This window comes from Heteronotia binoei, chromosome 10 (assembly GCF_032191835.1).
Source record: "Heteronotia binoei isolate CCM8104 ecotype False Entrance Well chromosome 10, APGP_CSIRO_Hbin_v1, whole genome shotgun sequence".
NCBI classification, from domain to species: Eukaryota; Metazoa; Chordata; class Lepidosauria; order Squamata; family Gekkonidae; genus Heteronotia; species Heteronotia binoei.
The window spans coordinates 89,206,261-89,218,575 of NC_083232.1; the positions used below are offsets into that span (position 1 = coordinate 89,206,261).

The following is a 12,315-nucleotide window of genomic DNA, read 5'->3' on the forward strand; positions in this document are numbered from 1 at the left end:
CCGCCTTGTCTTGTGGACAGTCCATGGCTTCATTCGCAGCCGGAACCTTCCGCTTCGCATCTCGTGGCTTCCGGGGACGATTGTCTCACTTACACCAGCCCCACCATGGCAGGGGCGGAAGGCAAGGACCCTTTGGGCTTCTTCGCTGCTTACGGCAGCAATAACAGTTCGAGCGGCAGCTCTGACTCCGAAAACGAGGAGGTCTCAGGCTCCCAGCGGGAGTCCGCCCCAAAGCAAAAGATTGCTGAAGGGAAGCCGCGCTTGCCCGGGCCCGACGAGCTCTTCAGCAGCGTCAACCGGCCGGCCTTTCTCTATAACCCGCTGCATAAGGAAATCGACTGGGAGAGTCGGGTCGTGCGAGCGCCCGAGGAGGTTGGTGCTTAGTGGGGACCTGGTGTCTATGTCAAGGTGGGGGAGGCTTTTGTCTAGGGTTGCCAATCCCCAGGTGGGGGCAGGGGATCCCCTGGTTTGGAGGCCCTCCCCCCGCTTCAGGGTCATTAGAAAGCGGGGGGGGGGGAGGAGGGGAGGGAAATGTCTGCTGGGAACTCTGTTACTCCCTATGGAGATTTATTCCCATAGAAAATCATGGAGAATTGATCCACGGGTACCTGGGGCTCTGGGGGGGCTGTTTTGGGGGGTAGAAGCACCAAATTTTCAGTATAGCATCTAGTGCATCTCCACAAAATACCCTCCAAGTTTCAAAAAGATTGGACCAGGGGGTCCAATTCTATGAGCCCCAAAAGAAGGTGCCCCTATCCTTCATGATTTCCTATGGAAGGAATTGAAAAGGTGTGCCGTCCCTTTAAATGTGATGGCCAGAACTCCCTTTGGAGTTCAATTATGCTTGTCACATCCTTAATCTTTGCTCCACCCCTATTGTCTCCTGGCTCCACCCCCAAAGTCTCCTGTCTCCACCCCCAAAGTCCCCAGATATTTCTTGAATTGGACTTGGCAACCCTACTTTTGTCACTGAACAGTCTCTGGGAAAACAACTCAAAAAGCTTCTCCTTTAGGGGTGGGGTGGGGACGCAGACTAGGATATTAAAAGGACCCTCGCTGGGAAGGCTTCCTTCTCCAGCCACGCCCCCATCCTTCTTGACGTGGTGTGTTTAGAGAGTGGACAGAGAGGAGGGCCAGCACCTCGGGGCTCTTAGCCCCTCGCCTCAACAAGTTCTTACCGGCAGAGCATAGCTGAGCACCACCCTGATCCCTCTTGCAGTTGCAGGCCTTACTTTGGGGAGGAAGCGGCTGTGGAGGGAAAGCCGGCCCTTCCACGGCAGCGTCCCACTCGGATCTTTCTTGGTAAAGTATATCCTCATTTTCCTCTGGCCCCAAAACTTAGCGCTGAGGGAAACATTAGGGTGGCATAATAGCAAACACAGTGCACTTTTAGCTTTCCTTGGCTTTTACTTCATTTTTGTTTGACTTGTAAATATCAAGGAAGGTGGAGCTTCTCTTGGCAAGGGGCTCTATCAACATGATTAATTTAACGCTCTGTAACTGTTAGCCTTTGTTGGTTCAAATATCCATTTTTACTGGAATGAAACAGGATTTTAACAGCACCTTAAAAGACTAGAAAAACTTACTTGAACATAGGTTTTTGAACGTCAGAGCTTCTTTGGGGTGTATTTATCCAAAGCAACTAAATCTGTACTCAAGAGTTCAAGAAATGGGTTGGGGAGAGAAGCTACAAGGGGTGGCCAGAGTAAAACAGGAGTCAGAGTAATCGGTTTATTCCAAGTGGGTGAGGTCTACTCTCAATTATTGATAAATATGTAGAGTAGGATCAACAATAAACTATAACAAAAATTTAATCAATATCAACTGGCCAGCCATTCTCTACTGTAAGAGATAGATACCCAAGGAGGTTAGGAGAAAGGGGGACAGAGCTGTCATGGTCCAGAGATCTCCAGGAAGGAACTCGGAAGCCTCTTCCTTTGCCAGTGAGCAGGACACAATGGGAGAACAAAAGCAGCCATGAAAAAGAGTTCTTCCTGCTATCATGTCCCCCTCAACAGCCAAGGAGTTACGTTGGAAAGAGAAGGGGTGCTGCTTTGCTTGCCTCTGTGACTGCACTGAGCCCAGACCACCCCTGGCTGAAGCCGGGCAATGTCATGTTTCTCCTTACCTCCTGCACCGCATCCTGGCTGGCATAGTGAATCTGGGCACCTCCAACAGGATGCCCCCACTTATGAGGGGAGCCTCTATGCAATGTCTTGACGCTTTGGTGCACAGCCAGTGTGACTTCTGGGTCTCTCCCCTTTAAACCAGAGCAAATGAAAATCTTTCTTTGCTGTGGCATAAAGAGGAAAGTATAGGGTGGCTGAAGGCACAACATCCATGTGGAAGCTGGAATGGGCAGCTGCCCCCCTCTTTAGTCTTTTAGCAGGATTTTTCTTTTTAATGGGTAGTGTTTCTTTTACTGTGGATTAGCCGTGAAGGAAACTTGTCTTCCTGATTGTTGTATTGGTGTTTCTGTGCTGACATGATGGTGGGGTGCATGATGGAATCATGGACAGTAGCAGGTGCATGGGGTTGTGTGTACTTTGCTTGCTTCCACTGCTACTATATGCTGTTTTCCCTTTAGAAGTGATCTGAGAGTGTTTACAAGCAGGGGATGCGTAAAGGGAGCAGAGAAAACTGTAGAGTGAAATATATTGGTAACAGTGTTGACTGTATTCTATGTCAGTGGTCCCCAACCTTTTTGGCACCAGGGACCAGTTTTGTGGAAGGCAATCTTTCCACAGACCCGGGGGGGGGGGGGGGTGTGATGGTTTAGTGATGATACAACTATGCACTTTATTTTGTGTGGTGCTTAAGTGCGCAGACTCTTATCTGGGAGGAGTGGATTTGCGTCCCCACTCCTTCACTTGCAGCTGCTGGAGTGGCCTTGGGTTAGCCATAGCTCTCACAGAGCTGTCCTCAAAAGGGCAGCTTCTGTCAGAACTCTCTCAGTCACACCTACCTCACAGGGTGTCTGTTGTGGGGGAGGAAGATAAAGGAGATTGTGACCACTCTGAGATTCGGAATGGAGGGCAGGATATACATCCAATGTCATCTTATTATTATTATTATTATTACTACATTGTAATATATAATTAAATAATTACACAACATGGCCCGGTTGCTAACAGGGCACGGACTGATAATGGTCCACGACCCAGAGGTTCGGGACCCCTGCTCTATTTTACTTCTTTATATACCTTTGTCAGTTCTAGACAGTGTGGAACAGCCAATATGGAGACAACCAATAGGTATCTTCACACCTTGGACCTTCCTTCTCATATTAAGATATGTATATGTTGAATGCAAAAGTGGCTTGGTTTTTCAGAGAGTAGTCTTTACCTCATTTACCAATCCAGGGTGTTATATTTCCTGCTCATCCATAATATGAAGATGCCGGGAACAAAAGCTTTCTGGTTTTGTATCCCGTACATAATTGCTTAGCCTTTTGAACCTAATGGCTTGAGGGTTTTTTTGTTCTCTATGGATGATAACTGGTAGTGGATTTCATAGTGCTTCTCCAGCCCCACTTTGACACTGTTCTTCACAACCTCACTGGCTTTATCTGGGTTCTTTTGCAAGTATTAGACTTCCATTTAAGCAGTGAGGCAAGAGTAAGTATAAATTGTAATGGGAACGAGAGAATATGGATTGAATATTATATTTTTTAAGTAGTCTGTTTTTTTTTTTTACTTTACTCATCACCTGTTAAAAAAGAGTGGTTTTTGAAGTAATAAAATCAGTTTTCCGCAAACTGTGACTCTTGTTTGGAGACAAGTGTTCCAAAATGAGAATACAAACTGGATGAGAGATCTTTGCATTCATCTTATTGCTGTTATGCGAACTATGTTATACATATGTAATATACATGGAATTTTTATTATTTGAAAAAGTGGTATTACGTATGTCTGCCAAGGCATTTTCTTCTACTATTTGAAGGCAGTCCCTAAATTTCACCTTAAAAAGAGTCAGTCCCCTTTCCTTTAATACTTCCCAATGGCTATTTAGAAACTCAATGAATTCCTGTAGCGGTGACTGGTTATTATTTATTTATTTACGTCATATTTATATCTCACCCATTCTGTACAGACTCAAGGCAGCTAACAGCATAAAATAGAAGAAGAAGATATTGGATTTATATCCTGTCCTCCACTCCGAAGAGTCTCAGAGCGGCTCACAATCTCCTTTACCTTCCTCCCCCACAACAGACACCCTGTGAAGTGGGTGGGGCTGGAGAGGGCTCTCACAGCAGCTGCCCTTTCAAGGACAACTCCAGCCAGAGCTATGGCTGACCCAAGGCCATGCTAGCAGGTGCAAGTGGAGGAGTGGGGAATCAAACCCGGTTCTCCCAGATAAGAGTCCGCACACTTAACCACTACACCAAACTGGCTCTCCAACAAATAGACAGTAAACAAAAACAATATTAAAACAATAAAACAGATAAATGACAATGGTGCTGCTTCAGGCGGATCATGTAATATTTTCTTTCTTGCACACAACGATCCTAGACAGTTAGTAATAAAAGCACTATGGATCCAGATGTGGTGGCAGCCCTCTCCCACTCGATGTTATATGCCATCCGAAACAGTTCAGTCTTGCAGGCCCCGCGGTACTGCGATGAAGCTCACAGGGCCCTGATGGCTTCTGGAAAGGTGTTCCAAAGTATCGGGGCCGCAACTGAGAAGGCTCTTGCTCTGGTGGAGTTGAGCCTAGCCTCCTTTGGCCCAGGGACAGCCAGAAGATTTTGAGAGCTTGATTGCACCGTTCTCTAGGGAACAATTGGGGCAAGGCAGTCCCGCAGATATGTAAGTCCTAGGCCATATAGGGCTTTGAAGGTTAATACCAGGACCTTGAAACGGATTCAGTACGCAACAGGCAGCCAGTGCAGTGCTCTCTCAGCACAGGCTGAAAGTGCTCCTGATGGGGAAGTCCCATTAGTAGCTTGGCTGCAGCATTCTGCACCAGCTGCAGCTTTCGAATCTGAGTCAAGGGCAGCCCCATGTAGAGAGCGTTACAGTAATCGATTCTTGAGGTGACCGAGGCGTGGATCAGCATTGCTAAGTTGCTGTGCTCAAGGTAGGGGACCGACTGCCGTGTTCGCCGAAGGTGAAAAAAAGCAGCTCTGGCAGTGGCTGCTACTTGGGCCTCCATGGTTAAGGAGGACTGCAGGAGCACTCCCAAGCTCTTAACCCTCAACACTGGCGTCAGTGGTGCCCCATCGAAGGCTGGTAGAGGAATCACCCTTCCCCGGGCTGCTGCGACTTAGAGAACCTCCAAATTCGTTGGATTCAGCGAAGTATTACCATACTCCAGGAATTACTGCTATTGAGAATTCAAGTCCCATCTGTAAACACATACCTTTTTGATAGGCAAGCATAGCCATTTCATCCATATCACTCAGACATGTCCACAACTAACTTGGCAAAGGAAACCACTGTGGGAAGGCCACATCCTCTCATAGAGGGGTTCAAGTCCCAGAAGGCTAAACCATTGCCTTGTGAAGTAGGGATTTTTGCACAGGACAACAGCTACAAGAAAACATATAATAGCACATGCACAGAAGGTATGAACATATGAAGCTGCCTTATAGTGAATCAGACCTCTCTTGGTCCATCAAAGGTCAGTATTGTCTTCTCAGACTGGCAGCGGCTCTCCAGGGTCTCAAGCTGAGGTTTTTCACACCTATTTGCCTGGACCCTTTTTTGGAGATGCCGGGGATTGAACCTGGGACCTTCTGCTTCCCAAGCAGATGCTCTACCACTGAGCCACCGTCCCTCCCCAGTAGCTCACCGTTGTCTCCCCAGTAGCTCACTGAGAGAAAATACTCTCATGCAAGAAACAGGAAGAAGAGGGATTCTAATTCCACTAAGGGGAAAGCTCACCTGTGGACCAGTAGTAAGCTGATGAAACAGTAGAATCTGATATACCAGCTGTGATCAGATAATCATCCAGCCACACATCCCTTGCCAGACCACAACTGTGCAGACAGCTCTAATAAAGTGAGCTTTGACTCACAAAAGCTTAGAGCTGGGAAAATTCTGTTGGTCTTTAAGCTGCTCTTGGACTCCATTTTTGTTTTACATCAACAGGCTAACACGGCTATCCACTTGAATGGAGGACCTTTTCAAGAAGTCTCATGCAGAAGGTAGCTGACGTTGATAATGAACAGGGGTTTAATACAAGTCCCCCTTAACCAAACTCCATTCAATCAAAATACGCTACAGGGAAATAATGCACCCAGTTACAGATCAGGAATGGAGTTCTGGATGCAAGTCAGCTTAATGAAATCACCATCTCTCTTTGTCTAACAATACTCCTGTGCTTTAGAAAGTTGCACTGACAGTAGAACAAAAGGGACAGCAGCACTGGCTTCACTGCTATCCAACACTGAATGTTTGGATGGCAGCAGCAGTGGTTGGAGTGTCTGGTAGTTACCTAGAAATGTGGTGATGCTCCCTGTTTCTATGACTTTTATGTGGGTTTAGACCCTTATGACATAAATATAAAATTGTGATGATGCTCTGTCTGAATATCATGGGGAGAGAGAAGCTCCTTTCTGTGGATGTACTCCATGTGGGAGGCACCACTAATAACTCCTGAGGGAGGAAAGTATTTGGGGTACATATGGTATGGGACTCTTCTGCAGAAAGTTTGAGGTGAGAGGGTCTTCCTCCCCCCCTTTTTACCTGTGTTGAATGCATTGTCCTTCAATCTCCAGTTGAAGACGTGGAGGATCCAGATCCATGTTTTGTGTTCTGAAGTGAAAGTTTCCATCACCAAAGTCTTGTGTGTGTGCTTAGCCCATACATGAGGCCAGACAGTGGTGCAAGAGCTGACTTCTGAGATATGGGTTTCTAGGTTGGGATATTACAACATGTTTGGCTTCTCTGTGTTTAGCAGCAGGCTTCATCAGTATTTCTTCATCAATAACTATGGAAAGTCAGCATGATAGGGGTTGAAGATCCTTCTTTGACACGGGAGTTTTGATACTGATGTCAGAGTTTTTGTCAGAATAATGTTATGTAAGAATGGGAATTGAGATGAGAGAGGTCTTCGGATGCCCACTAAGTCCTGCTTCTCCCTAAGATGTCCCCAGCACAGCCTATTTCTGCCCCTTTGCTAATACAGCGTTGGGGGTGTTATCACCATGTTACTGAATTAAAGGGTTGCCAACCTAGTGCAGAGGCTGGCTTTAGGGTTGCGTTCTAAAGAATCCTGGTGATGAAGACACGCAGCTTCATCATTCTTGTCCTATATGTGGATTATATTTTCAGATCTGAGAGCAATTCCTGTTCCTAAGTGCATCCAAGCCTTTACAATATATTTTAAGACTCATCTCTCCCTGTTGGTTGTCTGGCAGTGCAGTATTTTAACTGTTGTATTCCCTTCAACAGCCTCCCAAGGAATTCAAGGCATGGAGTACAAATGCTGTGCCACCCCCTGAGACTTACAGCGTTAAAGAAACAAAGCCCCCGCCACCGCCTGAGCTTGATATGGCAATAAAGTGGTCTAATATGTATGAGGATAATGGTGATGATGCTCCTCGGCACACAAATAAAGTCAGTCTCTTACCAGACAAAGAACAAGAGACTTTTCAATCAGGTAATGCTATTCAGTTTTGTAGACAGGAAAAATAGTAACTTCCCTGAGTTTTGTTTATATGAATTCATGTAATGTGAGTTGTGTTTTCCTTTGCAGATTTGTATTTCCCACTTTCATCTTTCTTTCCTTGGATGTTTATTTGTGTTGTAGATTTTGGAATCCAGTGATGTTAAGAGCTAGTAATACATTACATAGCTCCTACACCAGCTTGGTGTAGTGGTTAAGTGTGCGGACTCTTATCTGGGAGAACCAGGTTTGATTCCCCACTCCTCCACTTGCACCTGCTGGAATGGCCTCGGGTCAGCCATAGCTCTGGCAGAGGTTGTCCTTGAAAGGGCAGCTGCTGTGAGAGCCCTCTCCAGCCCCACCCACCTCACAGGGTGTCTGTTGTGGGGGAGGAAAGTAAAGGAGATTGTGAGCCGCTCTGAGACTCTGGAGTGGAGGGCGGGATATAAATCCAATATCATCATCATCATCATCATCATCATCATCATCATCATCATCATCATCATCATCTTCTCCTTCTCCTTCTCCTTCTCCTTCTCCTTCTCCTTCTCCTTCTCCTTAGACCACTTAGCGAACATTAAACAGTCAGTGTGCCTTATTTTTATCTAATCCACTTTTACACCTTAGAACACTTTTAATGTTATGGAGCATGCAGAAAGAGGAACTTCAAGGCACTTCTGTTTCCTGTTCTCTGTGTCATGTTCAACAGAGCCTTTGCATTTCTTCGCCTCTTTTACCCAATACAGAGGATCACAGACAGGATTTGCCAATTAAGAACTCCCCCCTGATTAATTTGTGAAGCCTATATCAGCACAAGGTCTGAGATTCTTGCTAGCCACAGATATGTGATAGCTCAAGCATTCTGATCCTTGTCTTCATGCAAACGGACCTTAAATTATAATTTGAAATTTTCACTTATCTTCAGATAAAGATCAGCAAGAGAAACTGTGCCACACTTAAGAGAATCCATCCTCTTTGTCTTAGATCAAAATTCCTGACCTTTTTGAATCCATGGGCAGCTTTGGAATTCTGACACAGAGTGGTGCGGGCAACCCACAAAGTGGCTGCCAAAAGAGGCGGAGCCTAAAATGTTAAGGAGTGAGGTTATAATTCTCATGTTAAACTTTCCAACATTTCAGGCAGAAGCTCTGTTTGACCGGAAGATTCTTGTACTGTGGTGGCAGCTGCCGCCAAAGCAGTGTTTTAAAAAATCTAAACAGCAGATCAGAAGCCCTACTTGGCAAAATCCATGTCACCCTGCTCAGTGTTAAAAAACATTTGGTGGGTGCCACATTGGTCTTAGATGCTTGTATTGAGGATGTGTACTTAAGCTGGTTCAACAGTCAGTAATTCACTTACAGTTCAGTCCTAAACATGTATATTCTGTATCAATGGGGCTTACTCAATAGTAAGTATGCTTAGGCTTGCAGCCTTGGGAAATGAATTTAATACAAATTTTGATAGTCGTAGTTCTTATTCTTCACTAATGGGGCTCATTTCACTTTGAAACTCTTCCACCATATAAATCACAGTTGAATCTGCCATAATTGCATCTGTTGCTTTTGAAATCTTTGGCAGATATCTACTTCTTTTCACTTACAAACAGTGTCTTTTATTTGAAGATGATGAAAAAGATGAACCTGCTTCAATTAAGAAACGCAAGCTGGACCCTGAAGAGCAGACAAAGAAGAAGAAGCGATGAACTGAACAAAGTTTATTTGACTTTGCAAACTGTTTTTATTGAACACGTAAGAAGACATCTGTTGGACTTTACTACTGGCACAAGAAAATAAAAATACCGTAGTATCACCATATGGCACACAGCATATTTTGAGATTCTGTAACTTCTGTGAAATTTTTATCATCCAGAGTTTATCAGTTAGCATTGTTCGAGTTTTTGTACTTACAAATCCAATATGTTTCAGCTACAGATGTTTTGATTAAAACAAAACTTCTTAGAATATTGTGATATGTATTAGTGTTCAAGCAGGCTATGAAAATTCACAGTATTCTGTTCAGCCACAAAGTTGGTAAATGTGTAAGTGTTTATTGAACTTCTATTGTGGTTAAAGATTTTTTAAAAAGAAGTAACTTTTGGGGGAGGGAGAAAAAGTTTTAACCATGTATTGCAGTAATAATAATGGTAGTTTGACATGTAAAGAATGTACATAGATCACAAAAATAAAATTATTTAAAAGGTTATCTGGTAATATTACCTATTCAGATACATTCACATGTTTGATTGGGGTTTTGTTGTAGTGTATTTGCACTGTTTGTAACATACTTCTAGTAAAATGAAGTATTTAAGGTTCCTCTGGACTCTGGTTTTGTTGTGCTACTTATTGAGCTTTGTCAGGCTAAAATAAAATAGTTTTTGGTGGTGGTGGTGACTTGCTTCCTTGGTATTCTTTTTGCAGAACAGGGGAAGTAGAACAGATTATGTGAAATAAATCATAGTTAAATTATACCTTCTCCAGATTAGAAAAGTTATTGGTACTGTAGCAAATAGAAAATATGGTGCCTTGTGTTGATTCTGAGGTATGGTTCATTCGAGTTTTTAAAAATATGTTCTTGAAAGCAGTTGATAGAACAGATGAAATGTGGGGTTGACTGTATAACCTATAGCTGGACTTTGTTGTGGATAGCTTTGTACAGTTCCTAACTACTGTGCAGTTTGGTGTAGTGGTTAAGTGTGCGGACTCTTATCTGGGAGAACCGGGTTTGATTCCCCACTCCTCCATTTGCACCTGCTAGCATGGCCTTGGGTCAGCCATAGCTCTGACAGAGGTTGTCCTTGAAAGGGCAGCTGCTGTGAGAGCCCTCTCCAGCCCCACCCACCTCACAGGGTGTCTGTTGTGGGGGAGGGAGATAAAGGAGATGGTGAGCTGCTCTGAGACTCTTCGGAGTGGAGGGTGGGATATAAATCCAATATCTTCATCTACCTCACAGGGTGTCTGTTGTGGGGGAGGAAGGTAAAGGAGATTGTGAGCCACTCTGAGACTCTTCGGAGTGGAGGGCGGGATATAAATCCAATATCTTCTTCTTCTTCTTGCAGATAGGGTTAGTTTTAAACAGAAAGCAAATTCTTCCCTTAGTGAGGCAATGGTTCTCATAAAGGAGGAAATTACTGTATCAGTCTTTTCATTAGTTTTGAGCTTGTCCTAATGCCAAGTGAAATTGGTACTCTCATGGCATTTCAGTAGTTTAAAGCCTGCTCTCGAGTAGCAATTCTCTGTCAGCTGTAGCAAACTTGTTTGTCAGAATGAATGCTCAAGTCATTCTCACTTCTGGGGTTGGTAAAGATGACTTAGTAGAAAATACTGATTTGTGTAGAATGTACTTTTTTTTAACTTAAAATGGAACATATAAAATAGTCCAATTCGACAACTGACTTGGGAGAGTCACTTTATGCAGAAATGCTAACGGCTTGTGGACAGCATGTTTGTGACAGATGTTCTGCTGGAGAGTCTGTGTTCCCAGAGAACAATAGGTGCTGTAAATAACCTGGATCTTTGTGTTCTTTCATTCATCTATGGTCTGCTTGGAAAACAAACTTCTACCCACCCAGACATAAAAAATAAGCCAAAACGTATCCTTAGGATATAAGTGTTGAGCAGCTTGCATGCATATTGAAATGTCACTCCTTATGAAATACAATGATGTAAATTGCAGCCCAAGCCACCAAATTAATAGGATAAATGAATGTGGCAAGGCATTATTTGAAATAGATCGTTCTAGAGTTGGAGAAAGTGGAATACTTTATTTTGTTTGCCTGGATATCCCACTAGAGGGTGCTAAGTTAATGTTTTTCAATTTCGGTTGAACTTCCAGTACTGAAGGAATAAGTTTTGGCTGCGGGGTGCGGGGGGGGGGGATCTCCTTTCTCTCAGCTAGTTCCTATGAAAAGGCACACCCACTGCCTGGGTACTTGCTTCAGCAGACCTAGAGTTTTTGTCAAATAGTCTTTACTAAGTTCCATTTGGTTTGTTCTTGTTACTTGTTTGAAATGGTTTCTGTGTGTATTAAATGGCTGTATTTGTATTAAGTTCCCCAAGAAACTTGTTGAGGTAGCCCTGTTATTCTTAGGTTACTGTAGCTTAGGGAGATTGAAGGCCACTTTAGTGTGCAGGCAATTTAAGTTTTGTTTCCATTAAGAGGAAGTAGGGATAGTGAGGGGAATGTTAGAGATCTTATCACAAGAAGCAATTTTTAACCATTGAAGCTGCTCTGATACATCCATGTTTATTGAAATTTCCTGCCTCCTCTGACTTCCCAGCCATGCATTCACTTGACACAGTTCTGTGGTTTCCTCATCTAGAAAAATTTGGAGAAATTACAGCGTGCTCTGTGAAGAAATGTACGTGAAATTGCCTTTGGTGCTTCTTAATGGGCAAGAGTTAACAGAAGTGGTATACTGGTGGCCAAACAGAAATCTCTTAGCAGATATCCCTCAAACTAGCTGTGTTTCTAAACAAAAGTAATAAAAGCCAACCCTCATAAACAGGAGTTGAAGGCCAAAATGCATAAGCTTTCATGGATAAGGGGATACATGAAAGAATAACTGCTTCCGAAGAAGCAGGCGGTAATTCATGAAAATTTTGTTCTGCTTTAAGTTGCTGCAAGACTTATGTTTAGTTCTGCTATAACAGCATAGTTATCCCTCTGCATCAACCCATAGCAGAGCTAGGGTAGGCAACAGTGTAT

General features: G+C 43.9%; 1 protein-coding gene across 1 annotated transcript; it reads left to right on the forward strand.

The window, feature by feature from the left end:
- LOC132577971 (UPF0690 protein C1orf52 homolog) lies at window positions 1-9,922 on the forward strand. The gene is made up of 3 exons (XM_060247762.1): window positions 1-372; window positions 7,398-7,605; window positions 9,234-9,922. The coding sequence occupies exons 1-3, from the start codon at window positions 106-108 to the stop codon at window positions 9,311-9,313; spliced, it is 555 nt and encodes a 184-aa protein (XP_060103745.1). The 5' UTR covers window positions 1-105; the 3' UTR covers window positions 9,314-9,922.
- Window positions 9,923-12,315: the final 2,393 nt, after the last annotated feature.

Coding starts and splice junctions, on each gene's coding strand:
- LOC132577971 (XM_060247762.1), top strand. CDS start 106: ATGGCAGGGGCGGAAGGCAAGGACCCTTTGGGCTTCTTCGCTGCTTAC. Junction 373..7,397: donor TCGTGCGAGCGCCCGAGGAG/GTTGGTGCTTAG, acceptor TCCCTTCAACAG/CCTCCCAAGGAATTCAAGGC. Junction 7,606..9,233: donor ACAAGAGACTTTTCAATCAG/GTAATGCTATTC, acceptor TTTTATTTGAAG/ATGATGAAAAAGATGAACCT.